The 25,935-nt window shown below is 40.1% G+C and overlaps 7 protein-coding genes across 7 annotated transcripts; 3 read left to right on the forward strand and 4 right to left on the reverse strand.

Annotated features, from left to right (window-relative positions):
* Positions 1 to 1,548: 1,548 nt before the first annotated feature.
* AK88_00447 (uncharacterized protein) lies at positions 1,549 to 2,516 on the forward strand (the record flags this gene model as incomplete). Its single annotated transcript, XM_012478098.1, has 3 exons — positions 1,549 to 1,594; positions 1,822 to 2,247; positions 2,413 to 2,516. The coding sequence occupies 3 exons, from the start codon at positions 1,549 to 1,551 to the stop codon at positions 2,514 to 2,516; spliced, it is 576 nt and encodes a 191-aa protein (XP_012333521.1).
* An 80-nt stretch (positions 2,517 to 2,596) lies between these two features.
* On the reverse strand, positions 2,597 to 9,098 carry AK88_00448 (uncharacterized protein; the record flags this gene model as incomplete). Its single annotated transcript, XM_012478099.1, has 3 exons — positions 2,597 to 2,650; positions 2,674 to 2,743; positions 2,866 to 9,098. 3 exons carry the CDS (start codon positions 9,096 to 9,098, stop codon positions 2,597 to 2,599), a joined length of 6,357 nt encoding a protein of 2,118 aa, XP_012333522.1.
* Positions 9,099 to 9,634: 536 nt separating this feature from the next.
* Positions 9,635 to 10,613, forward strand: AK88_00449 (uncharacterized protein; the record flags this gene model as incomplete). The annotated part of the gene is made up of 4 exons (XM_012478100.1): positions 9,635 to 9,722; positions 10,054 to 10,184; positions 10,347 to 10,409; positions 10,557 to 10,613. 4 exons carry the CDS (start codon positions 9,635 to 9,637, stop codon positions 10,611 to 10,613), a joined length of 339 nt encoding a protein of 112 aa, XP_012333523.1.
* A 381-nt stretch (positions 10,614 to 10,994) lies between these two features.
* Positions 10,995 to 12,512, reverse strand: AK88_00450 (uncharacterized protein; the record flags this gene model as incomplete). The annotated part of the gene is made up of 3 exons (XM_012478101.1): positions 10,995 to 11,993; positions 12,096 to 12,319; positions 12,452 to 12,512. The coding sequence occupies 3 exons, from the start codon at positions 12,510 to 12,512 to the stop codon at positions 10,995 to 10,997; spliced, it is 1,284 nt and encodes a 427-aa protein (XP_012333524.1).
* A 70-nt stretch (positions 12,513 to 12,582) lies between these two features.
* AK88_00451 (uncharacterized protein) lies at positions 12,583 to 13,447 on the forward strand (the record flags this gene model as incomplete). The annotated part of the gene is made up of 3 exons (XM_012478102.1): positions 12,583 to 12,672; positions 12,883 to 12,957; positions 13,091 to 13,447. 3 exons carry the CDS (start codon positions 12,583 to 12,585, stop codon positions 13,445 to 13,447), a joined length of 522 nt encoding a protein of 173 aa, XP_012333525.1.
* Positions 13,448 to 13,662: 215 nt separating this feature from the next.
* Positions 13,663 to 14,283, reverse strand: AK88_00452 (uncharacterized protein; the record flags this gene model as incomplete). Its single annotated transcript, XM_012478103.1, has 1 exon — positions 13,663 to 14,283. One exon carries the CDS (start codon positions 14,281 to 14,283, stop codon positions 13,663 to 13,665), a length of 621 nt encoding a protein of 206 aa, XP_012333526.1.
* Positions 14,284 to 16,077: 1,794 nt separating this feature from the next.
* AK88_00453 (uncharacterized protein) lies at positions 16,078 to 25,124 on the reverse strand (the record flags this gene model as incomplete). Its single annotated transcript, XM_012478104.1, has 3 exons — positions 16,078 to 16,327; positions 16,479 to 16,693; positions 16,800 to 25,124. The coding sequence occupies 3 exons, from the start codon at positions 25,122 to 25,124 to the stop codon at positions 16,078 to 16,080; spliced, it is 8,790 nt and encodes a 2,929-aa protein (XP_012333527.1).
* Between the last annotated feature and the right edge of the window lie 811 nt (positions 25,125 to 25,935).

Here is a 25,935-nt window from a genome sequence, read left to right on the forward strand (position 1 = left end):
TTATTAATGTAACTTAGCCTCAGTTTTTTCTCCTTCTTTGAATTGGGAAAAACAAAGGATGATATTTTACATTCCATTTTAATTCGTCTTCTTATTTTTTTTTTTCTTCTTTCTTTGTGTCTTTTCTTCATTTTGTTTCTATCCGATATTATGTATGACCGCACCTTGTCTTCTATGTCATTGTTCAGGTCAATTTCCACGTTGAATTTTCTTACTGTTCTCTTCTTCACGCCGACCATTTTGTAGGGGAACGATCACAAGGGGGAGGTGCTGCTGACTGCTAACTTGCGTCCTTTCACACGGACATGGGTAGGTAAATTTATGGCACTAACTAATTTGTCACCCGAGGGGGGGGGAAAATAATAGTTGTCCTGTCTGCACGCCTACACGGGGTTTTGGCTGAATGTCCGGGTCCTCTTCTCTACCACTACGTACGTAAAGGGTGGTAAATACACACAAGGAAAAAATGATCTTCTACCACCCCCTTTAACATTTACACATTTTGTAAAATGAAAATGAAAAGTGGATGCATTTTGATGAAAAAAGATGTCTCTCCAACACCAGCGCAGTTCAGTTATGGTTAATTATTTTCATTATATGGCATCATACTTTGTTAAAGGCTTAAAAAAAGGAGAAGCGAAGAAGAGCCATATATAAACAGGGTGGGGGAACAAAACTCCTCAGCAAAATAAAGGGACGAACTGACTGGGGAGAAAAATCGAAGGACGCATACAAATATATGCAGCCTGGGAATGGCACAATAAGTCAAAAATGTTTGACGAAAAATTTCATGAAAAAAAAATGGATACAAATTTTCATGAAAAGTTTGCAGTGCCTGTAGAAAGTATGAATGACAGCAGTCAGGAAAATAAAGAAGATGAAAGAAAATATGCCCAAGAAAGCAAATCAACGCGTATAAATATATAAACTGTTCCCAATTGGGTAAACTTATATTGGGGACTTTTAAGTATATAATAAAATGATTGCTTACTTTTATTTTATATATAATTCATACGTATCCATTTTAAATTATTGGAAGGAAACGAAGTTTATTTGAAAAAATAAAAAAAAAACGTTTATTCGAATGGCCAAAAAATCAACGGCTACAGAAAAGAGCAAGCCAAAAAAAAAAAAAAAAATGGCTTGCCAAAATTGGAACAAAATAAAAACAGATGGTTTTTGCGCAAAAATGTAGAAAAATCGTGTTAGGTGTTTGCATTCGTAAATAAGAAAAAATACGAATGACAATTTTACATATTTTTCTTATATGTATATAATGCAAATATGTACATATGAAACGCATAAAATATGATAAGAGCGCAACCCTTTTTTTAGGCAGCCCAAAAAAACAGTGGCCACCCCCCTTCCCCATATGCTAGCCTTTTTCAAATAGTTGTGACTAGAAAAAAAAAAAAAAAACTTAACCACATTTTGACTAAACTCTGCAACAAAATTTCTTCATTATGAATACTGAAAAAGGAGCAAACATTTCGAATTGACATTGCAGAGAAAAGAGCTGTCTCGTGGTGTTTCCTTTTGGACGTGAAAATGAATGAAAAGGAAAAGGAGAGGCAGAAGGCCGACGAGAAAAAGTGTTAGTTTGGCTGCGACGTTTGTGTACATTTGTACACGTGCGCATCGGATGAAAAGAACATCACATGTGGGAATTTTTTTTTTGTTTTATTGCATTCTTTGTTAAAGCTGTAATTTTCCGCGTCTACACAAACATGTGCTGGTCATATGTTTTTTTTTTTTTTGTTTTTTTTTTTTTTTTCTTCCCACCCAATATATATGGACTACATCGCTCCCCCTCCCCTGTAGTAATCGACTTTGACGTGCAAAAGGCGCTGACAAAATTTGATATGAACAATTACAATGAAGATTTTGTGGTTACAAATAATATTCTCAAGTACCACATGAAGAGCATAGAAATTTATAACTACGAAAAAAATAAAATTTATGATAAGGATGAATTAAATTCATATAAAGATAAACTCATTCATAAGGACAACATCCATTATTATCCATATGAGTTATACTTTAACACGTACAGGAATATTTACAAGGAGGACAAAATGCTCCTCAACTTGCCCAATCGGGTGAAGACAAAGAAGGGGAAGGAAAACGAGGAGAAGGAAAGGGAAGAAAAGGAAACGGAGGAAAAAGAAACGGAGGAGAAGGAAACAGAGGAGAAGGAAACGGAGGAGAAAGAAACAGAAGCGAAAGATAAAGAAGACAACGCATCGAGTAAGGGAGAAACATGGCTCTTGGGGGAGAGCGAACAGGATGACACTCGTCGGCGAAGCGAAGCTGCGTTGTGCGAAATATGTACATGTGCATATCCTGTGTATACTCCCGCGCAGACACGAGACGGGTTAACATTTTTTTTTTTTTTTTTCCCACCCCGCACAGACACATTGGAGGAAGAGCAGGGACTAGAGGACGACTACAACTTTGATTATAACAAAAGTGAAGATGAGCTAGAGAATGAAGAAAATGATGAGAATGTCATATAAGTATGGGAATCTGAACGAGAAGGGAAATTCTCCTGACCGCTTCCTTTATTGGGGTTGCAAGTTTTCCATCCTTAGGCGCCTCAGAAAATTGCGTGCTGATCAAAATGGAAATTATTTCTTCTAAATCTTCGTAGCTGCCAAATAGGTAATTGCTCACCTCGTCTGGGGAAATAAAATTAACGTTCGCGTAGAGGTACTCGTTGGTGAATTCCCGGATCTTGGGGTATCTGCCATGGGCGGAACGGACATTTGTGAAGTGACAAACATTTGCAGGTGAGAAACATGTATGTGTGCGTTGCGCAAACAGCGCATGCGCTCCCGTAGCGTACTGCCCCGCCCCTTGACTAACCTGTGTAGGAGCATATGCAGGACCAGGAAGAAGGCCAGCCGCTTAACATTCAAGTTCAGAGTTGCACACATGAAAATATTTATTGTCAACTCCGAAATCGTTCGAACGAGCGCAAAGGTTCCATATTTTTCGAATGTGGACAGGAAAAAGTTTAAAAAACAAAAGGCCGTAAAATTATTCATTAGGGAAAACTTCACAAAAGAATTAACACTTTTTAAAAATGTCTCCAGTTGTATTAAGTTGAAATTATTCAAGTAGTATAAAATTTTAATTAAGCAAATGTTGACATATTCTAATAATTCAATTTTGTGTTGATATTTTTTTTTTATTTGTTTATTTGCCTGTCTCCTTTTTTTTTTTTTTTTTTTTGTCTTTCCCTCTGTCAACTCGCATTTCGTGCTCCCCTCACCACCGCATTCTTCATCAGTCAAAATAATTACATTTCTGTCGAAGAATATGTTATAATTATAAAATATATTTTTTAAAAAGGCAACCTGGTCTTCCCTTTTTTCGAGTGCAAGTATTTCTCCCAAGTTGATGTTGTGAAGGTGGAGGGGAAATGGGGGTTCCCGCGCGTCACCGTCTTTACGCTCATCTGTATCCACATCCACATCGTGCTTCTTACCGCTACACTTGTCACCACCCGCGTTGTGCCTTCTGCGCGCAACTCTCCCCTCGTTGAACGCACGCATGATCTCACTGACCTCCGCGTAGCCGCAGCCCATATAAAACTTCCTGTAGTACCTAATGTAGAGAAACAGGACGTCGTCCCGGATGTAGCCAAAGGTGCACACATCTTTGTATCGGACGAGGAAATCGAAAAATAAAAACTCAATAGACTTCTCCTTTCCCGTCTTCATCACATTAGTGTAGGCATAATTGCTATACTCGGTGTGAGAGGTGTAGTAACACAGGGTGTTAAAAAACCCGCTGATCAGGTAATAATTATATTTATTTAAGAAGAGCAAATAAAAAATGTGACTGTAGAGGTGCGTTTCGCTGTACTCCAAGCATTTAATTACGCTGATATTTTTTTTCGTTTTGTCTAGCAAGAAATGAACGTCTTTTATTAAATTTTGCTCCTCGACCCATACCTTTTCTTCACATTCGCTTAGGTTTATGTCGTCCACAAAGTCGTTGTTGATGAGGATGTTCTCGAATTGGAGGTCTCCCCGGGGGGAGTTAGCAGTTGCAGCGGCGCTACTGCTAGTGGGGGTGGCGCTTCCAACCGTGTTCAATGCGCTGGGGTCTGCCGAGCAGGCCTGTCCGCGCATGAGGCCCTTCCTCGTAGAAGCAAACTTGTTCTTGTGGAAAACGGAAAAACTCGTGTACTTCAAAGCATAGTTGTACAAATAAATGAAATTATTAATTTTGTTAAAAACAGTTTTGATGAGCCCATATTTGTAAGGGCGGTTCAGGAACAGCGTGGTGATTTCCTCCTCGTATTTGCAAGTGCAGGGATTGTTCATGGTTCCCACGGGATAACTTTTTAGCCTCTTTTCATTCGAACGATTAACATAATTTACACTGGAGCCTCCCCCGTGGCCCTTCAAATATATAGGCTCGTAATAATCACACAAATGGACCGTAACATTATTAAAGACGTTGTAAATATTCGTGCAGGATGTCCTCAAGTATTCATAAATGTTACGCTTACTTTTTCTTACATTATCATCCATTTTCTTTTTAAGATAAAGTTCGTATGGGAAATCATGGCAGTATTTGTTGAAGACGTTGGAGAATTCGAACGTCTCCATCTCCCCACAGGCATTAAAAGTAGCATAATTGTACAGGTAATTCAAAAGGAATAAGCACATTTTATTTGTCCTGATATTTTTTTCACACAATAATTTTAGCATCAACTGGGTTAGTATGTTTATATATTTTTTCTTAATCTCAAAAAGGACATACATAAGGACAACTTGGTCCTCTCCAACTGCTGTGTGAGAGTTGACCTCCCTTTCATGCTTTTCGTGTGCACATTCTTCCGCATTACTGCTTTCGTCCTCTCCACTATCATCAGAGTCGAACTGCTCGTAGAAGTAATTCTGGGTGGGTTCTTCCTTGGTGTGATTCTTCTCCCCGTTTGTCCTTACATTTGGGGTTAGCTCATTGTTCACACTCGTTTGTTGCGGTTCTACGCCCACCTTAGCTCTTCCCTTAGTTGCTGTCTCTTTCGCTCTACTCTTTCCCTGCACGATGTTACCACGCTGGAAAAAGTACAGCGGGTATGACGTTAACAGAAAGGCGGTTAGACCGAGACATATCTCCCTAACGAAGACGTGCGAATCGCCTATGTCACTCTCGTACACATATTCCTGCAAGTATAAAATCAGTACTTTTGCTATTTTATTAATATCTAATGATAACGGCAAAATATCCTTGTTTTGTTTTTTCCCTTCCTGTATAACTTCCTCCCAGGTGATGTTCTTCTTAACAAGTTTGACTTTTGGCTTCATATAAAAGGAGGTATTCCTTCGTTTTTCCCTTTTCTTCTTTTTCGCTTCTATATCCCCTATTTCTACCGTTTTGTCACATGCACATTTCAACATTGTTGAATATACTTCTCCGTCACTTCCCATGGTTGAGTTGTCCCCGAAGGAAGGCCACTTCTTCCCAGCAGTCGTGGCTCCACCATCGCCTTCCTCACCAGAGTACCCATTTGTACATTCTCCATCTGACTCTTCATTGGCAACGTTTATGTTGGAACAAGAGTTGCATCCGATACTACTTTCACAACTATTAACGCGAGAACTCTTTTGTCTATTACCCCCTTTTTTGGACCTGATGAGGCCCCTAAAGCTGGTAGTACATTCTTCGTAAAGGAACAAAAATTGGGATATGTATTTTCTCCTCAATTTGTCCACCACGTTAAACAAAGCGAGGAGGCAAAATATCTTCATGTTAAAATCAATAGGGTATAGTTCAAAGTTTATTTTTTTAAAAAAAAAAGGATCATTCTGAATAGGGTTGTTGTTTGTTACATCCGGTTTTTCTATATTGAGATCAGGTGAGGAGTCCATCTGATAATCCTTCTTCAGGAGAGCGTTCTTTATCCTGTAATGAGAGGAACACTTCTTTAAGATATAGTAGAACAATTTAATCAGGTCGGAAGAAACGTCCGGAATGAGCTCTTCGCTAACGAACAAAAGGAGAATGAAGTAACCCTTCAAATGGAGGAAATTATCCTTCTCCTTTACAATTTTTAAGATAATATTATTGTATATGTAATGAATGGCTTTGTTTCTTGGTAACAGACATATGGGCAAGTAAAAAAATATTTTGGATGCTTCATATTGTATAATTTCATTGTAGTGGAATAAATTATTTTGTAAAATGTCGAGAAAGAATGAGTGTGTCTTCTCCTTTACCAAGAAGTAATCACATTGACATATGCTTTGTATGAGTAGACATATTGAATGCCTTAGAATTTCTCCCTTTTTAAATTTATATATTCTTTTTTTTTCATTAAAAATTATAATTTTTTTAATTTCATTTTGTAAATTTTCATCAATATGTTGTTTTAATTTTAACAATATTTTGGAAATGCATGTGATGGATCCATGCTTTGTCCACACATTTTCTTCGTAGCTTTTTTTCACCAAGAAGGGAAGAACTACTTGTATGAAGTACTCTCCATTGTCGGAGGAGAGATTAGCTAGCGATTCGGCTGAAAGCAATCTCATGTTTACATTTTCGTGAAAAAGCTTAAAGGAATATAAGTGGAAAATGACTGGATATTTGTACAAAACGAATTTGCACACATTCTTTGTTTTTATGATGATGGACTTTTTCAAATTAATGAGTTCGCTGAAATTGCAGGTCGACAGAATATCAATGTTCATGTTGAAAATGTCCTGTTTGGATTCCTCCAGCAGTTTTCTGGTACCCATATGTGGGGTTTGGTCCTCTGGGAAGCCGCCTTCCTTTACATCATTATCCTCCTCCTCTACACCGCCCAGCTGCCCCTTCTGCAGCCCCTCATAGTACGCACTTACCGCATCGCAGCTAAAAAACAAGCTCACAAATGTAACCATATCGTTGAAGAATATCTCCCTGTTGTTGGGGGAATCCCCCGCCGAGGTACCACCCAGTGAGTACTCACCAAATTGGTAAAGAAAATTAAACTTGCCAATAAAAATTTGCAGCAGCGACATGGCGGACTTCCTCAAATTTATATTATCCTCGAATAAAGACAGAACTATCAACTTGGAGAATATCAGGTGGAAAAAAAAAAATTGAATCCCCTTCTCATTCTGCTCATAACGTATTTGAATAAACTTATTGTACTTGAAGAGACTATACAACAGAACAAATGTGCTCGCAAAAATTTTATCCTTGTTCGTATACAAACTTCCTACAATTTTCCGAAGAAGGAAGTTAATAATTTCTGTACACACACTTGTCTTGCCAAAGAGGTAATGAAATAAGGTGTAATTAATGGTACACCAAATATTGTAATCGTTGTATTTGGCTAGCTTGTTAAATTTTGTTATTATCACACGAACATTTTGCATGCTCAGATGGGATAATATATTTCCGAAGCTTTTGGAGAGGCACCACCGAATGTAGGTACTACTGTCGTTAAAATAATAAAACAGGAGGTTTAATATTTGTAGGATGTCTTTTTCAGAGGTATATTTTTTTTGTGCATTTGTGGGAAGGACTTGTTCTTCTCTTTTTGGCTGTGGAATCCATCCCTCCTTCGTTTCCTTCTGGTACATGGTAAACACCTCGTTGATGTTTAAATGTAGAGGGAATTTTTCGAACAGGTCGGAGTGAACAGGCTCGCTGGGGCTGACGTCACGCTGTGGTGTCTTCCCACGGGGAGAAGGGGGCGGCCCCCTCTGGGAAAATGTGCCATTAGGAGCAGCCTCACTATGTTTAGCTGCCTCACTACTTTTAGCTGCCTGCCCACTAGGAAGGGACGTGCCCGAAGATTTCTCCAAAAATAACGAGGCGTAATAACCGAGGCAAAGAATCTTCAGCGACTTGGACATTTGTGTAAAGTCCAAATGGAGATGATTTTGAATAAAAAAAAAATTATAAAAATTGGCATAATTTCTTAACACCCTTTTCTCACCCCTTTTCAACAACCTTTTATGAGTTAGTAAAACTCCGCATAAAACTATATTACTGAATTTAACATAACACTTCCCGGAAGCAATATTTGCACTGGTCACTACAAACACATCATCATTAAGCTGTGCTTTCTTCTTAGCCACGCACGAATTTATTTCCACCAATTTTAACATAAGTTCTTTGGAAAAAAGGATAAAGTTAGTGAAGTAAATTTTCTCATGATGTACATCATCCCTCCTTAAAAATTGTGCATACAAAATAGAACATGCTTCTTTCGCTTTTTCATTCTTCCCTACGTAGTAGTAAAATATTTCTTCAATGTTGACTAGAATATTTTTACTAACAGACACTAGATTAAAGGGGATGTACATGCAGAATGAAAGCCATATAAGTAGGATGTACAAAATGACCCATGCGTTGTTCCCATCATCCATTTTGTTGTACTTCAAATTTGTCAAGTGATTAAAAACGAATTCCTCTTCCTTCACATTCAGCAACAAGTTAACTATTTCACTTAAGCAGAATGAATCACATGGAAATAAAGTTTTAATTTTTTTTTCTCCCCTCACTGATATTAGTGTGTTGTAATATTTGTATACCTCCTCTATCACTGTGTACATTTTCAGAAGGGTTTCCTCCTCCTTTGTGTTTTGTAAAATTTTGTTACTCTTTCCCTTCTCTTCCTTTTCAGCGTGACTTCCTAGACAGTTTTCTGCTTCTCCGTTTGACTCAATGTGTGTCTTGTCCTCACAGTTGCTACTGCAACTCGTTTCATTTTCCCCCTGTTGGCTATCTCCCACATGATTTGAAAATCCCCTTTCCGCCAAAACTACCCCTTTTATGTGTTCACTATCACCATGTGCTCCCTCCAACTGCTTCTTATAATGAGATAGAATCCTTGTCAACAGGGTGAGGCTTTTTTTTAAAAAATTTAGAAATGGCTCCACCAGTAGAGTCAGGTGTGGGTCCAACACGGTTTTGGCTTCCCTATAGCTATTCAGGCAATTGTTTAAATAATTGAAATTTTCCAAAATGGGGGTGAAATTTTTTATCACTTCGTTATCGTCATCCTGGTCGAGGCACCGTCTAATCAGTTCTACTTTCTCTTTGACGTTATCATACTCGCGAAAAAACGATATTTTGTTTTCCATCTTTTGGGTGTGTGTGCAAGCGGGGGGACAGAAGAAAGCATGACTGATGTGCTGCTTTTCTCACCTCACCACGTGTTGTGTAGAACTTAATGGGCCAACTTACGCGCGGCATAAAACTATGACAGGAAAAAAAAAAAAAAAAAAAAAAAAAAAAACTGTTGAAGGCATCCCTTCGCAAGTGTTTCAACGGCCACACAGGTTTATCATCGTTCAGGCAATTTAGCCAATTTTTTCCTCAACACGCTTGATAGGCAGTCTGCCCGAAAAAAAAAAAAAAAAAAAAACTCAGCTACGTCACATCCGCCAGGCACATGTAGTGCTTGCACAAGTGCGTACATTCGCTGGACGATATTCACCCAACAAAATAAAAAAGAAATAGAAAAATATATTCGCATGGGATAGGCAAAGGAAAAAAAAAAAAAAAACATAAAAATAAAATAACTACATGGGAGTGGCCCAAAAAAAACAGCGCAATATTCCGAAACAACCTTACCCATGCAGTTTTCTCACCCACTAACAAGTTTGACGCAAAAATAATGTCAGACTCGGTGATACGTTATTTTCCCAACTTTGAGAAGAAGCCGGATATGCGCGAGAGCTTGTTCTCAAGGAGGAATAGAAAAGGTAGTACATTTGGGAGCGCACATTTTGTTCGAGACTACGGATGGACATAGGTCTCCCCCGAGCGAAAAAATACGCAAAAGTGTATAGGCAGTATAATATAGCATCAGACTTACTTCCTATATGCGGCACGTGTACTTATCTTTTCTTCGTTGGGGGATTCTCAAAGAGGAGTCCAACTTTTTGTGGGTCCTCTCAGACGTGTGCATGTGTTTCTATCCGACTCGCTTTCGTTCGCACGCGCCTTCGTATGTACGCCTTCGGTGACCTCTACTGTGCATAATACATGTGTCCACCTCCTATCCATACTACATGTGCCCTCCTCCCCGAGCAGTCAAGATCGCCTTCAAAAGCATCAGCGGAACGGCCGTTTTGAAAAAAAACAAAATACTTATTAACGGAAACGAAACTCTCGATTCTGTGCTCAGTTTCCTCAAGAAGGTGTTTAACAGAAATGAGCACATTGTAAGGAATGCGCCCTCAACCAGCAGGCTAAGAGCCGTACAGATGTTGATAAAACCATGTGTTCATCTCCTTTCTAAACATGGTGTGTACTTATAAGTGCCCTGTTGAGGAAAAAAAAAATATTTCTATTTCCCTCCCCCCCTGTTTTTTTTTTTATTGCAGTATCTGTATATTAACAACACCATAAAGCCAAACCTCGATGATTTCCTTGCGGACCTTTTTGATGTAAAGCTTCATAAAAAAAAAAAAAAAAAAAAATTGGAGTGGAAAAAGCACCACGTGCATACTATGCAATTGTGTGTGTATATGTAGTGGTAGATGTAACTGTGCATTCCATTTCATCGAACAATTTCCCGCCCTGTCCTTTTTCAGCTGTATCAAATTTCGAACTGTCTAAACATCTCATATAGTTTTACCCGCGCGTATTAAGAGGTAAGGGGAAAAGTGAGTATGCCACGAGGGAGGTGCGTACGGCAGAGGGAATGAAAAATGCCCGCTTCATCGTGTAAAAGAGACTACATAAGTGAGTTTGTTCTGTGGACATGTAGAACTACGTACTTATGTGCCTACTCCCCTGCTGGTGGGCTATTTTAAAACAAACGGAATAGCTGCACACAAAATAGAAGCAAATTTGAGGAGCAGGCTTGCCCACAGCTTCCCCTGTTACCTAAGCTTATGTTCCGTGGGCCATTCGATGGGGTTTGAGAAAAAGCAACAAAAAGGGAGTACAACTTTTCTCCTAACTGTGATCAATTCCCCGCCACCCCCCCTTTTATTTTCTCCCTTTGTTGTGTGTCGTCCATTTTCATTTTATTTTTTTCCCCTGTTGTGTGTCCCTTCCCCCGCCTTGCTCATGTTTTTATTTAAATTGTATCTCTTGGAAAAGCTGACTATTTCTCCGTCGCTGCTTCCTCCGCAGCTACTGCTTGCACTGCTGTCGCTGCTAAGAGAGTTTTTATCACTACGCTTATTGGGGGGAAGGAACGAGTTAGTGGTTCCCCCCTCATTTGCGCTTATTGCGCTTCTTGCGCTTTTTACACTTTTTGCACTTTTGCCTACGTTTGAAGAGTTGACACTTTTTTTACGCGTACCCATTTTTTTGCTCAGTTTATACATTTGGGAGTTAAATATAACCTCCTCAAGCTCCTTCCGTTGTTCCTCCATTTGACTTTCCATACTTCGCTGATCCATCTTAATCTTATTTTTTTTTAAACTTTTAATGTTATCAATATATTTTTTAATTTTTTCTTTATTATTTTTTTGTTCTTCTTCTAACATTTTCATTTTATCATTCAGGTAAGCAATTTTGGCACTCTGTTGTTGTATTTTTTTTTTACAGTTTTCGTTTTCTTCTATTTTTTCCCTTATGACTTTGTTCAATTTTTGTGTCTTTTCTTCCAGTGCCGTAATTTTGCTCTCCTTGGAGTTTATATATTCATTTATTTCATCTTGTTTTTTTAAATTATTGTTTACGTCCTGTTTATTTTTTGCATTTTCATTCTGCAGAAGTTTGATTTGTCCCTCCAGGTGTTTTATATTTCCATACAGAACATTTATTTGTTTGTCTTTTTCATGTATCTCTTTCATTAAATTGTCTTTTTCGCATTCCACGTGAGAGATGTGCGCACTTTTACTTGTCCCTTCCTGTTCCAGCGTGTTTATTTTATCCTCCAGTTCGCCTTTTTCCTTTTTCCGTTTGCTTATTTCCTGCACAAGACATTTTTCATTTTGCTTTAATTTTGCAATGTCCTTTTCCTTCTCGCTGCATATGCACTGTAGTTCTTTGCACTTTTTCACAAAGTTGGCGATCTGAGGGGTCAGGAGGGAAGCGTGAGTCCATGGAGGTGCGTGCACCATTGAGCGTATATAGGCACACTTATGCATATGCCTGCCCCGGCGAATGTTCCACACCTGGGACGAAAAGGACTCGTTCTCCTGTTGAAGGCTATCTATTATATCCTTATTTTCGAGCAAAACTAAATTCAGCTCCTTTATTTTGTTAATTATGTTGTCCTCCTCTCTAGCAGCTCCATTGTTGCTCGTCTTCACAAATGCATTTCCGCTGTTGCCGTTGTTGCTATTATTGATGCTGCTATTGTCGCTGTTTCTTTTTGTGTGCACTTGGTTTTTTTCTTCTGCGAGTGGGGGAAGAACGCACAACGTAATGTAAACTGTCCTCGCAGCTAACAAGTGGGAATTATTTTATATATTTTATTTTTTATTTTTTTTTCCGCCCTTGGCGCCACCACTGCAGCGTTCTGCTTAACTTTTTGGAGGATACTGTGGACTTTTTGCGGAGCCTTTTTTTTTATCTTTTAATTTGTTCATTTAAATTGAGCAAAAAAAAAAAACAAAAAAAAAAAAGTAACTTTTGTCCTGTGGCGCCTGTACCCAAAAAATGAACTACCAGGAATGCCTCCACAAGTTTGTTAATGCTCATTCGGATAATTTTCGGCAGAGTTTTTACGCCGTCGTGGAGAGTTCACAGGTGAGAAGTACACTGACGGGGGATAAGGGAAGAGTTTCTCCTACATAATTGTGTGCATGAAAAAAAAAAGGGGAGAGATGTACAAAATTTCAATTTACCTCTTAACACTCTGCATTACCAGGCCTCCCTTTTTTGGTAACGCGGCTGGTTGACGCTGTCTTTTTGTGATATGCCTCATGTTGTGTTTTTTTTTTTTTTTTTTCTTCGCAGATAGAATGTCTTGAATGTCCCATAGAAAAAACGAGCACAGATAATTTCCTCATCAAAATATATATTAACAATATTGTAAGTTAAAAAATATCGTACGAATGATTATTGCACATGAGGAGTGTTTCTCTTAACGCGCATTTTAACTCACTTTTATCCTTTTTGCTGTTTTGTTTTACTCATTAATTTATTTTTTCCCGCCAATACACAGATACACAACATCCGCACTTTCCTGCTGACTTGCTTGAGCGGATCGGTGGGGAATATTCTCCACAACACGCACGTAGATAAGCAGGAAGCGTGTTACTACCTTACGGCTGACGACGAGTGGGCGGCTAGCAACAAAGGAGAAGAAAGGGGCCCAACCGGGGACGCAGGCCAACCTGGCCAATGGGAGGAAGGTAACCCAAATGGCGAAAACTCCATCAGGCAGTGCTTCAACAAACAGGAGGATTTTTTACGCATGTGCAAGAAAGTTCATAGCCTTCGGAAGAGTTTGGAAAATGCCCACGTAAGAACAGGAGACACTTTCGGCTTTAGGGACGACATTTTGCGGTACTACATATGACCGTTATTTTTTCGTGTGCAATTTTTGTCCTCCTTATTCATGTGGGCTCCCCCAGGGGAACACACACACAAAAAAAAAAAAAAAAAAAAAAAAAAATACACACCGCATGATGCGCATATTACTGCGCATGTGCACACATCGGATCTTAATTGGGGAGCCCCATCCAATCCGTGAAAAACAGCAGCCACGTGTTGCTTGACATGGCAAAGCGCCTCCTATCCTGTTTTATTCTTTTTGGTGGAAATGTATACATCCTCCAGGCGGTAATTCTTATACTGATTGTCCATCTCCTTATCCATCCTGGTCTCGAAATTGTAGTTAGACGTAATGTTAAAATTTACCATCGTATTAACACAGTCATAAAATTTTTCCACATTACGCACAATGCTGGAAATTTTATTGTTTAGTAATTCTCCAAAAGATCTTGAACTGTATATTTTGCCATTCAAAATACAAAACATCTGTATAACCTTTTTGCATATAATATTTTTTACTTTATATTTATGTGTTAGGGAAATGTGAAAAATGGAATTTGTATTGTAATAAATGTGTATGCTGACCAAATCATGCGGCTCATTATTTTTTAAAACATTTAAATTGTCGTAGGTGATGTCAAATAAGTATCCCTCTTCGTCATCACTGATCATTCTCCCAACTCGTATTTTTTCATTTAACGACAGATGACTTCTACTTGTATAAAATGGAGACGTGTAAAAATAATTCAATGCATTTTCTCTGTTATTCAAAATGTTCTTGGACAAATATAGGTTATCAACGTATTCGATTTTGTTTTCCTTTTTAATCTCTGGTTCGTAGTACTCTTCCGGGGAAGCCATTTTTGTTCTTCCGTTGGTCGCTAAAATGAAGGGGCAGGCATGTGATCAACTAATCAGCTTATTATAGCAGGTTATTCCACCCCCCCTGCATCTTTGAGCAGCAGACACGTATATATTCACACGTATATAAATCTGTGCAGGTACATTTGCAGCACTTGGCAATACGGCTTAACTTTTCCCAAGGGTTGGACTCCTCACTTGTCCTAAATTTTGCATACCCACACAGGCGTTATTCCACCACAAAAAAATATATTTTTTTTTATATCCTTTTTTGGGGAAAGTGTATTTCCCCTTGTTAAAAATATGTCAATGGGACTTATCGCGTGTGCGGCAAACATGTACACGCAAAAGATAACCTTGCATTCATTAAAAAAAAATATAAAAAAAGGAAAACATTAAATGGTCGGTGGGTTTATACTCTCCCCTTTGTCCTGCTAATGCTTAAGCGGAGATGACATGCTTACATACCTACAACTCCACAATTGAGGAAAAAAACGGCGCTCATTCGGTATGGACAATATGAGGCAGAGATTATCAGCGCGCCTCCTCTTTAAAAGCAATCCCCATTTGTTTCAAAAAAAGGAGAAGCAAAGTGTATGTATGTGCTCCCACAAATGTAATTAGTTCTCCCTTTTTTTTTTTTTTTTAGGCTTGCCCCTACATTTGTGATTTGCCCCGTTTTTCCCCCCACGGCGCGAGCCAAATGGTATATGAAGAGAACACACTATGGTCGATCGAACTACGTCACTGCTGCGCACCAAAAAAAATAAAAATGGAACACATAAAACCAGGATAGCGAAAATTAGAACAGTGTAATCCTGCACAACGAGCAAATGCGAATCTTTTCTCACATGGAACTTCGTTCAAGTTGCTGGCAAGAACAATTTGTCATCCTTAAGTTATTCCTCCCGAAAAAGGGGAAAATCTGTACGAACGTCAAACCCAAGAACAAACAACGTCGGCACCATAATTGATGAATTTACCTTCCATTGAGTCTGCTATAATTGTTTACCGTTCATCTGCCACATCACATTAACGTACAATCCCCGCTGTCACCCTAAAGGGCAATCACCTTTAACGCGCAGGTCTACACCTCCTGTGCAATCAAGCAGCTCACCCCTTTGCTGAATTTGTTTTTTCTTTTCCACCGCCAAAATGTGTAGTAATACAAAACGGTAAAAAAAAAAAAAAAAACAGCAATAAATAGAACAAATAGAGAAAAGTTAAATTATTGTTAATCGCTACTTTTTAATTACATATATGTTTAACAAATGTTGAAATGTACTTTTTGCAAAGTGCTCCCTAGGAGGCTGAACTGCGAAGCGCGCATGTTCATGTATACACGTAGGTGCACATCCGCAGTGCACTTGGAACTACGTGTCTCTTCGCCGTCCATCACTTTGCCGCTTTCCTCCCCCCCCGTAACCCTAACTCATTCGAAATGGTTAGAGACAAAACATATACAGGCACGAATGAACGTAAAAATGTGCACAAATAAAATGGGCGCAATAAGATTAACACAAACACACATCCATCATGTGCGTTTGCCTAAGTATACGTGACATTCGGAGGGAGGAAAAAGGCCTGCAGAATTTTTTAAAAAATGGGGAGGAATAAGTAAAAAGACTGGCAATATATAGCCAAAAAAAAAAAACACAACATAACAGTTGTTAATAAAAAAGGGAAAATGACAAAGGGGGTGAAGATAAAAAAAAAAAAAAAGGCAAATAAAAGAAAATATAGTGGCAGAGTGTTGATTGAAAATCCTGTCGCTGGATGCCCATGTGTGCCCCCCTACTTGTACGAACTTAGCTTACTAAAGAGTTCCCTTCTTTGTTCAGGAGGCAAACTTTGAAAGGCCGTGTAAAACTCGTCCAGCGTTTTCCGCTGCTTCAGATCCTTCCTTAATCGCTCTATATCCCTCAGAGTACTTTCATTTAAAATTCTCCTGCACACTTCGTAGTCGTCTTCGTCCGAGGAGGACATGTCATTGGTGAGCTTCTTAAATTCTTCACTTTGGGTCAACGCAGTTCCGTATTTTTTGCTAAAGGGGTGGAAATCGGGCAGTCGATTATGATGTTGGGCGGCTACTTATCGAGGCAGCATGCATGTATATACGCATAAATATAGATGGACACATTCACACTTTACACACACGCGTGTGGGTGTTTTATTTTTCCCGTAGAGAAACCTACCTCAGCGTGCTCATTAGCAAGCGCCGCACGAGGCGGTAGTAAAAGAAGGAACGGGCTTTCTCCCAAGGAACGATTTTCCTAATCACTCCCTTTGACTTCATGCATTGGGATACGTCATGAAGATCTGCGTATCTGTGACACACTTGCAAATAAAATGGCAACAGCTCTTTTTCTTTGTCCTCTATTTCTTGTTTTATTCTAGCTACGTCATCCTCCTACATGGGGTGGTAATAAGGGATTGATGATGAGTGCAGGTGGGAACACGCGGGGGGGGCGATGCTTCCACTACGCCACTATATCCAACACGATTATCCACCCTACCTGCGCTTCGGCTAGCCGTTTGTCCAGAGCAATTATGGACGAATCAATCCCATGCATCAGCTTCCTAATTTCAGGTAACCTAAACTTCACCTCGACAATCCCAGGTGGCTCCAAAATTCCCCCTTTACTGTTCGTATCCGCATACATCTCGATGATTTGGCTATTTAGCGTTTCGTCCACAACAACCCATGACCCACCTCTGAGTTCGCCCCAAATTGGGATGTACACAAAAACGGGGTGCTTGTAATTAACCAACTGATTAACAATCATGGACCCGAATTTTAAAATGCTGTTAAACATATCCATGGTGCCACCTGAAAAACCCCTCCAGTTGGCAAAAACAAATAGGGGTAAATTTTCTTTATTAAAGTCTTCAATTGATTGAGCTGTTTTGTATGAATTGTCTGGGAAAAAAACACATGGTGCGTGTGTTGACCTCACTGCTTTAGTCTTCAATGCTGGGTCACACGGAATATCCTGCGTTACTAAATTTCTGTTAACAGCTATTATTCCAACGGGGATAGAACCCAATTTCCCTCTCCCCGTTAGGATCCCTTTTCCCCATTCATTCATATATTCAAAGTAGCTATTTTTGTCTAAAAAACCCTGCTTCGTTTCTGAGCCTCTTATCAGATCTACCACATCTGCGTTTTGTACATAATCCATGTCTATATCGTTAATTGTGTGGAAGTACATTTTTGAAGGTTCCCTAACAAATGTGGGTTTCTTGTCCGATTGAGAAGCTTCCTTTACAGCGCTGTTTACCTCCTCCATATTACCCTCCTCACAATGGCTAAATTCATTTCTCCTCTCGCGCGCCTTTTCAATAACGTCGTAGTAGTGGTTACTTGTTTTGGGTACATAGGATAGCCACTTGAAAATTTTGTCGACACCATCCTGATCATTTTGAGCTTCCAGTTGAGATATTCCATTCCTCATCATAATTTTGACCCCTCCCAATTGTTCATTGCTGACGTAGACCTTTTCCCCTAATATTTTATTTAGCGCGTTAAACCCTGTTAGTAAAAGAGAAGAACCTTTTTTCTGAATTGTTCTTTTTCCGAGTCTAACAAGGTAAGCACCGATGCCAACACTCCGTCCAGTGACATAGGATAGGGTAAAAATTTCATCATACGCTTTGGATGTTTCACCAGCAATAAGACCACTCCCCCTTAAATTTTCTACTCCAATATGATTATTTAAATTCCCTACTATACCTTCTATTACGTATCTCTTCTCCCCATTGTGAATAAGTTCCTTCAAGAATATCATGTCCTCCTTGGCTATCCTATTTTTCACATCTTCTGTTATGTAAATGTAGTCATACCCGAGTTCCTTTTTTTTTTCGTCTTTCCAACTGACCTGAATTTTGTCCATCAAAAAATTATACAGCCCAATTCTCGCACCTGAATTGCAGGATATATAAATGCGAGGAATTTTTTTCTCCCTGGCGTAGCTAGATATGGCATAGAATAGCTGGTCTTCCACTACACTGAATGAGCCACCATGCGTCGTTATGTCATTTAAGATAAAAATGACGTCTCTTCCTTCTTTGTATTCGATTGTCTTCACGTTCATCAAGAGGCCGATGACGCTCAGATTGTTTTGCCCCACGTTTAGTTTGTCCGACAGGTACAGCGCCTTTCTTATCTTCACTTCGTCCTCGCTGCGGCCCTCGTGCCGTAGAAACAGCCCAGCGGAATGGGACGTGCCGTTTTGATCCATATGGGACGTGGCGTTTTCATCCATATGGGGCTTGGACTGCTTCGCACTGTTCCCCTGCAGTGCTTCCAAGTCCAACCTAAACTCCCTGACGCTGTTCACATATGTGAACAAATCCTCGGGGCCGCTCTTGTTCACCCTGTTTAGGGAAATATTTATAGCCTTGACAAAATCGTAGGCATATAACGTATCTATATCTCTAGCCCTCTTTCTTTTTAAGTACAACGCGTCCACATCAAAGGGGGGTACACTGTCCACCTCTTCAATTACATTATTTTTTGCGTCGAACAGGACGTGCAGTCTGAGTACCTTTGTGGGTACTAATTTGAGACTCCCCTTGGGGAAATTGCCTCCTTTTCTGTACACACAGACGTATACATCGTTCACGTAATTTTCTAGAAGCAACTCGTTATGCTTATTGAGGAAGTTCTTGAGCGCTGCTTCAATTGTATTTAATTCGTCTTCTTCCTTCCCTTTCTCTTGATCTAGTACTACATGGTAAGTTATGTAGCTGCTGACCTTTGTGTCCCTCACTTTTGGATTCAGTCTAGCTAGTGCTATATCCTTCACCGCTTCTTTCAACTCTTCCGTGAGTGCGTCCTGTAGCCACTTATGTTCCATCGCAGGGGGTAATTCTTGCTCTCCCATGGTGTTCTCCCCTTTTGGGGGATTTTCCCTCAGTAGAGACACTCCGCCCTTTGAAAAATCACACACATGGACCACCCTCTCTGCGAACAGAGATTCTATTTTGTTATTCTTTTTGTACATCCCCAGGAATACCTTGGTCCCTTTAAATATTTTCTCATCTACACTTTGCAGGTCATAATTTTTGCAGCTCTTTTCAAAGGAGAAAATATATCTTTGGTAAGGCAGCATATTTGTCCTGCTCCCAGAATGGACCTCCTCCCCAGTGTCTTCCTCTCCAACCCACTCGTAAACATCCCCGTACCTGTCCCCAAAATAATGATAAATGTACAAATGCTTGCACCTATTCTTTATATGTCCTATACTCCCTTCATAATCATTAGGGAAACTTTCATTTTTATTAATAATATGAATGCTGTTTATGCGTCCACCAGAGGGATTAATCCCCCCTTTGGCAATTAACTCATCCACATATACCCTACTTTTCTCATTTAGAATGAGTAAATGTTCCTCTTCCGAATCTTTTATAAAAAATTTCAGACAGTCATCCCCCACTAGTTCTGTTTCTACATCAAAGTGTTTATATAAATTCTGAGCATATATTTGTAGGAGAGTATTTTTATTTTGTGGGGTAAAGAGGGATGGAAGGAACATGTGCATGTTGGAAGGGGTTCCCAAAAATGTATTCACTACACGTTCGCAATGGTTGCTGTAGCTGCTGGAAGTAGAAGGGGATGTAGATGCACCACTTCGCAGTTGTCCCAGTCTCGAATGTGTAACGATGCTGTGCTTCATTTTTATATGCTCCTCCAGTTGTTTAATTTTGTGACCACAATTGGGAGTCCTATCGTTTAATGCATCTTTTACGAACTGAACCAAGCTCATATGTTCCGCGATGTGTACTATCGCCATGGCCAGCAAAATGATGTTTCCAAATGATTTCCCTCTAAAGGATGTTATCATTTTTAGCTTATACAATAGGTCATCTGGCACCTCACTCAGAGAGGTGAACCCACTGTCTAATAAATATTTTAAAACTAGCTCCACAAATTTTATGCTTAAGTAGTTATACGTATACGCATGTGCAATTTCATATTTTTTTTTCTTCTCGTTCCTAAACGTAGTATGCAAAATATCGTAAGCTTCTACCTGTGTGATGTTTTCTGTTTTCGCAAATAAAGAATTGTATTCTGTAAATTTGTCTAGGATGTAAATAAAGTTAGAGTTGATGTTGTTTTTCTCTTTCACTAATTCGTTGAAGCATTTTTGGTAATCCTGTTCATATCCTTTTAGCAAATATTCTACTCTCTTCATATTGGGCATGTCCAACAGGAATTGTTTTTTTGTGGCGTCTCCACCTGTGCTCGGGTGACCACTTGGAGAAGCCACCCCTGGGGTGTCCCCCCCCACGTGTGTGAAACTGATTGAGGTGCATTTGGAAGTGCCTTTTGAAGCACTTTTTGATGCCCCCTTATTCTCCGTGTCCCAACTTAGGGTGCCTGTGTTGGATGCCTTCTCATTGGAGCCATTCCTCGTGGACACAACTGCGCTCGACACATTATCATTACGATCCCTCTTCTCACTCGTTGAAGAGTTTTCGCAGGTTGAGTTAAGAACAGTGGAGATGTCTCCCCGGCTTCCACCTCCCTGGTTGGCACTTCCCGACTCATCATTCATAGTGTGCGAGCTGGACGACACATTCGCGCACTCCCTAGATTCAGAATTGGCGTACGACTTGTTCGACTCCGCGGCTGCCTCCACATCTGCCTCCACCTTGACGCTCGTGCTGGTACTCGTGGGTGCCGCCGAACTTTCGTTGGACGAACTCAAACTAGTGAGGTACGCCTTGAAGGAATTAATTTTCTCGTTTACGTAACTCGATGCAGTGTGTTCTTTTTTATCACTGGTCTTTTTGCTTGCAAATAAGCGGAATATGTTTTTCTTCTGCTTTAGGAATAGCCGGTTCTTTGTCATCCCTTCCCTGGATGACACATCGTCCTGTTCGAAGGAGGAGAAGAAGGAGGAATCCTCCGACTTGGGGCCATCCACAACGTGTGTCTCATTGGTATTTTTACTCAGACGATGCATTCCACTTCCCGCATGGTTTGGTACACCCTTCAGTGTCTCCTCCTCATGATCATTTGCAACTCCCTTATGCAAATGACTTTTGCCCTCCTTTTGATCGGTAATAGGCCAACCACCTTCTGCAGACTCATCCATGGTGGTAAAATTGAATGGAACATCCTCCCCCCTAAGGGGGTGCGGCAATGTACTCGCTTCCTCCAACTCGTATGCGTACTTATTGGATAAGTCCAAATGTCCAGTGAAGGTTTTAATTTCGTTTTTCTCTGCCCGCTTCGTGTTACTATCAGGAGAGGTTTCCTCAATGACGCCGAGGAGGTCCCCCATTTTAACCATGGTACCCTCGGACATTCTGTGCCTGAGTATACCTTTCTCTGTAGACTTAAAAGTCATAATCATTTTCATCGCCTCGACTTCAATGTAGTCTTCATTCTTCTCGATCTCTTCTCCATCCTTAATCAAATATTTTACAATTTTCCCATTCGTATTAGAAACCAAATGAAATGGGTTACTCATCTTGGGTATAAAAATACTGTCCTTTTCCAAATGCATGTGGATACCTAAGCTGTCTTCCAAACATGTATACGAATATGTATGGTTGGAAAAGGTCGCAAATATTTTATTATTTTTTTTATCGTAATCAGCTAGCACTTCTATTTCCTGTCCGTTAATTTTTAAAGTATAAAGATTCTCCCCTGTATTATAGCCCTTAAAATTATACCGCACATTTTCAAATACTATGTCAAATGTGTACGCATTTTTTACCTCCCTTTTCAAATTAGCCAAGGAATCTTCCTGTGGCTTAAATCCTATGTCCTCTCTACTGAGCGCATCTTCCACTTGTTCTTTTTCCTTGGTAAAATGAATGAGTAGTTTAAAAATCGTAGCACACAGAATTATTATATGTACTGCGCTGTAATAAATATATTTTTTTTTTTCAATAATTCTGTCTAACCAATTAGTTGTTATATTATTCTCAATAAATGGTTTGCATTCCAAAATTTTTGCCAAGTATTTTGTGACTGTTTTTATTTCCCCTTCTATGTTTAATTTCCTTAATGCAAGGATTAAATTTTTTCTGGCTTCTTCCCTTGTTTCTCCCTTTGCAAAAATGTGCCCAATTTGTGAATCGGAGAATTCATGCACAGATCCATCATTGATGGAAAAATATCCCCACACGTCTTTCGAGTTTTGGAAATGGATTCTTTGTACCTTTCCCGAAGTGGGCTTAAAACTGTCATTGCTGTTTTCTGCGGTGATTCTGGCGGCAATCACGTGGTTGCTTATGTGCGGTCTGTTGTTGTAGAAGTCGAATGGGTTCATGTCTTCCGCGCGGGGGGATGAGAAGTCATTACTTTGGTCTCTTCCCTTTTCGCGGTCGCCTAGAGTCCCATTGCTCGTCTTCGCGAAGGTGTCCTCATCCCCACAGAAATAGCTATCACTATCGCTAACAGCACAGCTAACACCACCGCCGCTCTCACTTCTCTCGCTTCTCACGCTGCTACCCCTTGGAGGGGTGTAATCGCACACCGCACCGAACCTGTGCACGGCCTCCATCGGCGCACGAAAACTCTCCCCCCCGCTCTCTTCCCCTATGCGGTACAACCTCCTAATGTCCTCTATATTTTGGAGGGGAATTCCCATGGCCACCTGCAGCTGTATCGAAATAAGATTGGTGTTGGTGATGCCCTCCGACACGGGGTGTTCCACCTGCAACCGAGGATTTAATTCGAGAAAAAAATAAGTCTGCTTCTCCTGGTCATATAAATACTCAATGGTTCCGGCACCTCTATATTTTATCATTTTTGTTAGACGTATGGATGCCTTTTCCATTTCGCGGAAAATGTTTGGAGGTACAACTGACGGGGGCCCTTCTTCAAAAATTTTTTGAAATCTCCTTTGGGTCGTGCAGTCTCTTCCACTTAGAGAGCATACATTACCATACATATCCCCAACAACCTGTATTTCTATATGTCTAACATTGTTACAGACCTTCATTAAAAAGATTGGCGAGTTGGGTAATTCCATCTGTACTTGTGTGTAGGCTTTTTTTATTTCCACTTCGTTTTCCACTTTTCGAATACCTTTCCCTCCCCCTCCTTGAGATGCTTTTATCATAACAGGGTACCCGATCCGTTGGCACTCCTTTATGCACTCATCTAATGAATGTATGGTAGACTTATTGTATATGTCTTCACTAATTTTTTTTTCAAAATTATCAACTCGGATGCTATCTCCACTCCACTTTACCACTGGTACATTTACACTCTGCGCGAGGATATTGGCGGATATTTTATCCCCTAGGGCTTCCATTACATCTCCAGTTGGTCCTATAAAAATAATGTTTTCCCTTTCCAGCATGGTGGAGAGTACAGGATTCTCTGAGCAGTGTCCCCATCCTGGCCAGACGGCATCGACTTGTTCCTTTTTTGCTATATCTACAATTAGCGGCACATTGGCATAGTTGTTGGAATTCTTCCCAGGAGGTACCTTTACAACTTTGTTCGCCAACGAAATATATTTTGCATTGCTTGTTATATCTTCTTCTGTGGCTAGCACTATGATCTTAATTAAGTTTTCCTCAGAGAAGGACTTAAAAAGCCATTCCTTTATTGAAAGTATGCACTTCATTGCTGCCATGCCGTTATTTGCAATTAGTAATTTTTTTATTATCTTACCATTTTTACTTTTTACAAAATTAAAATATGGATACCTTCTCTCTTCTATATACCTTGTGTATTCCTGATGGGCCTTTTCTTTTCCCCTTTGTTTTTCTTCGTATGTTAGGAAGGCTGTGGAGTCACTTGAATGGCTTGCAGGAGAAGCAGCAGTATCAATCCCATTGTTATGCCAGCTCTGTGACTTGCTACCGTGCGCTCCTCGCTGCCATACGTGTGGTTCCTTTTTCTGTATTGGACAGGCACGTACCGGATCGAGGCACACATCCCTGGGTTCGTCACCCCCACAAGTGCCGTCCTTTCGCGAGAGAAAAGCATTGTGGCCCCTAAAGCTGTAGTACAGTCTATTCAAATATTTCTTCCTCTGTTTTACCTTCCCTTTGTGTAGCCGTCTACCATCCATTAGTACATCTCCAGAACGATCCTGCCGAATCATCACATCGTCACTCTTGTAGTGTATGGAGGAAGAGGACCCCTTAATCAGGTCCAACATAAAAGTAAAATTGTGTTCTACATTGTTTTTCCTTCTAACACTCATTTTGGCAACATCCCAATTTGATATTACATCGGACATTTCCCCTGGGCTGTAATTAGCTGTAGTCATATAAGGGTTGCCGTCGTTGTTCCTACTCTCATTGGTCATATTCCTTGGGTAGTGACTTCCTCCTGGACTGTACTTCCTATTGTGATGATCATTCGAAGTGACACTCATAAAACCTTCATCCGTGTGGCTACTGAGGCTGCTAAGCAGTTCATCTGTTACTTCTTCAATCGCGCTTTCCTGCGAGGTACCTTTACTTGATTTCCATTTTCTCCCATTTGAAGACCTGCTTCTAGTGCCACGCGCAGACGTATTCTCATTAAACGAAGAGAGGGCACTGTTCTTCCCGTTCTTCGAAATATGCGTCGAGTTATCTCTACTTCCCCGTCTGGTATTCTTAAAAAACGAACTTAACAGTTCGGTTCCCTTGGACACGAACAGTGGTACATACCTGTTCCTGTAACCCTCATGAAGAATATTCTTAGTACCCTTTATTCCACTCTGATATGCTTCCCTCGTTTCTGTGTTGATAAAGTTGTTCCTATTGACATTATTATGCATGTGTACATAGCAATTCGTATTTTTGTGTTTTATGGGCTCTACAAGGTTTTGGAGTAACAGAACAAGAGAAAGTGCTCCTGTGAGGCCATTAACCATTTTCTGCCTTTACCCCATTTAATTGCCTTGCGATGCTACCGGGTGCGCGGCGAAGCGTGCACAAGTAAGGACGAGCAAGTTATGTGACTACATACAGCGTGCCCTATATGCAGCCTCACTACATACAGAGTAACTACATACAGAGTGAATATATAATATGTGTACGGTACGTGTAAGTGTGAGAGCTGGGTTATTTACTCTACGTACACGTTGTAACTTTCCCCGCACGCGTAATTTTTTTTTTTTTTTTTTCTCCTTTTTTATTTCTTTTTTAACACATGCATGCGTCTTCTTGACATCATCAACCTCCTACCACTTTACAGCTGCACACATGAGATTCCCCTCCGATCGCCTTCTCAGTGGCTTCCCTTTTGTCTGCCTACTCTTCAGGAGCACTTTAAAAAATTCGGCCCCTGTCTCGCGGACATGTCAATTACACGAACGAATTTGTTATTCGTAAAAAAAAAAAAAACAAACTTGGCCTAGCAGGCGCGGGACAACTAGTGGGAGGAAAGCGATGCTCTGCGTGAGTTGCATACGCACTAATTGTGTGTCACAAATCATGTCACGAATGTCACACCGCGAAAAGCTCCCACTGAAACAACTCTACAAACACAGGCTGCACGAGACGCGGCGCAAAAAAAAAAAAAAAAAAAAAAAAAAAATCACCCTTTGAGTGAATTGTTCTTATGGAAAATAAAGGAGAAGGAAAAGGCAGGGAGCAACAGGGGGAAGAAAAAAAAAAAAAAAAAAAAGAAAGTATAAATATAAACACAAGTATACTCACATGTAGGCAACACAAACTTCCACT

This window comes from Plasmodium fragile, assembly GCF_000956335.1.
Source record: "Plasmodium fragile strain nilgiri unplaced genomic scaffold supercont1.3, whole genome shotgun sequence".
NCBI lineage: Eukaryota > Apicomplexa > Aconoidasida > Haemosporida > Plasmodiidae > Plasmodium > Plasmodium fragile.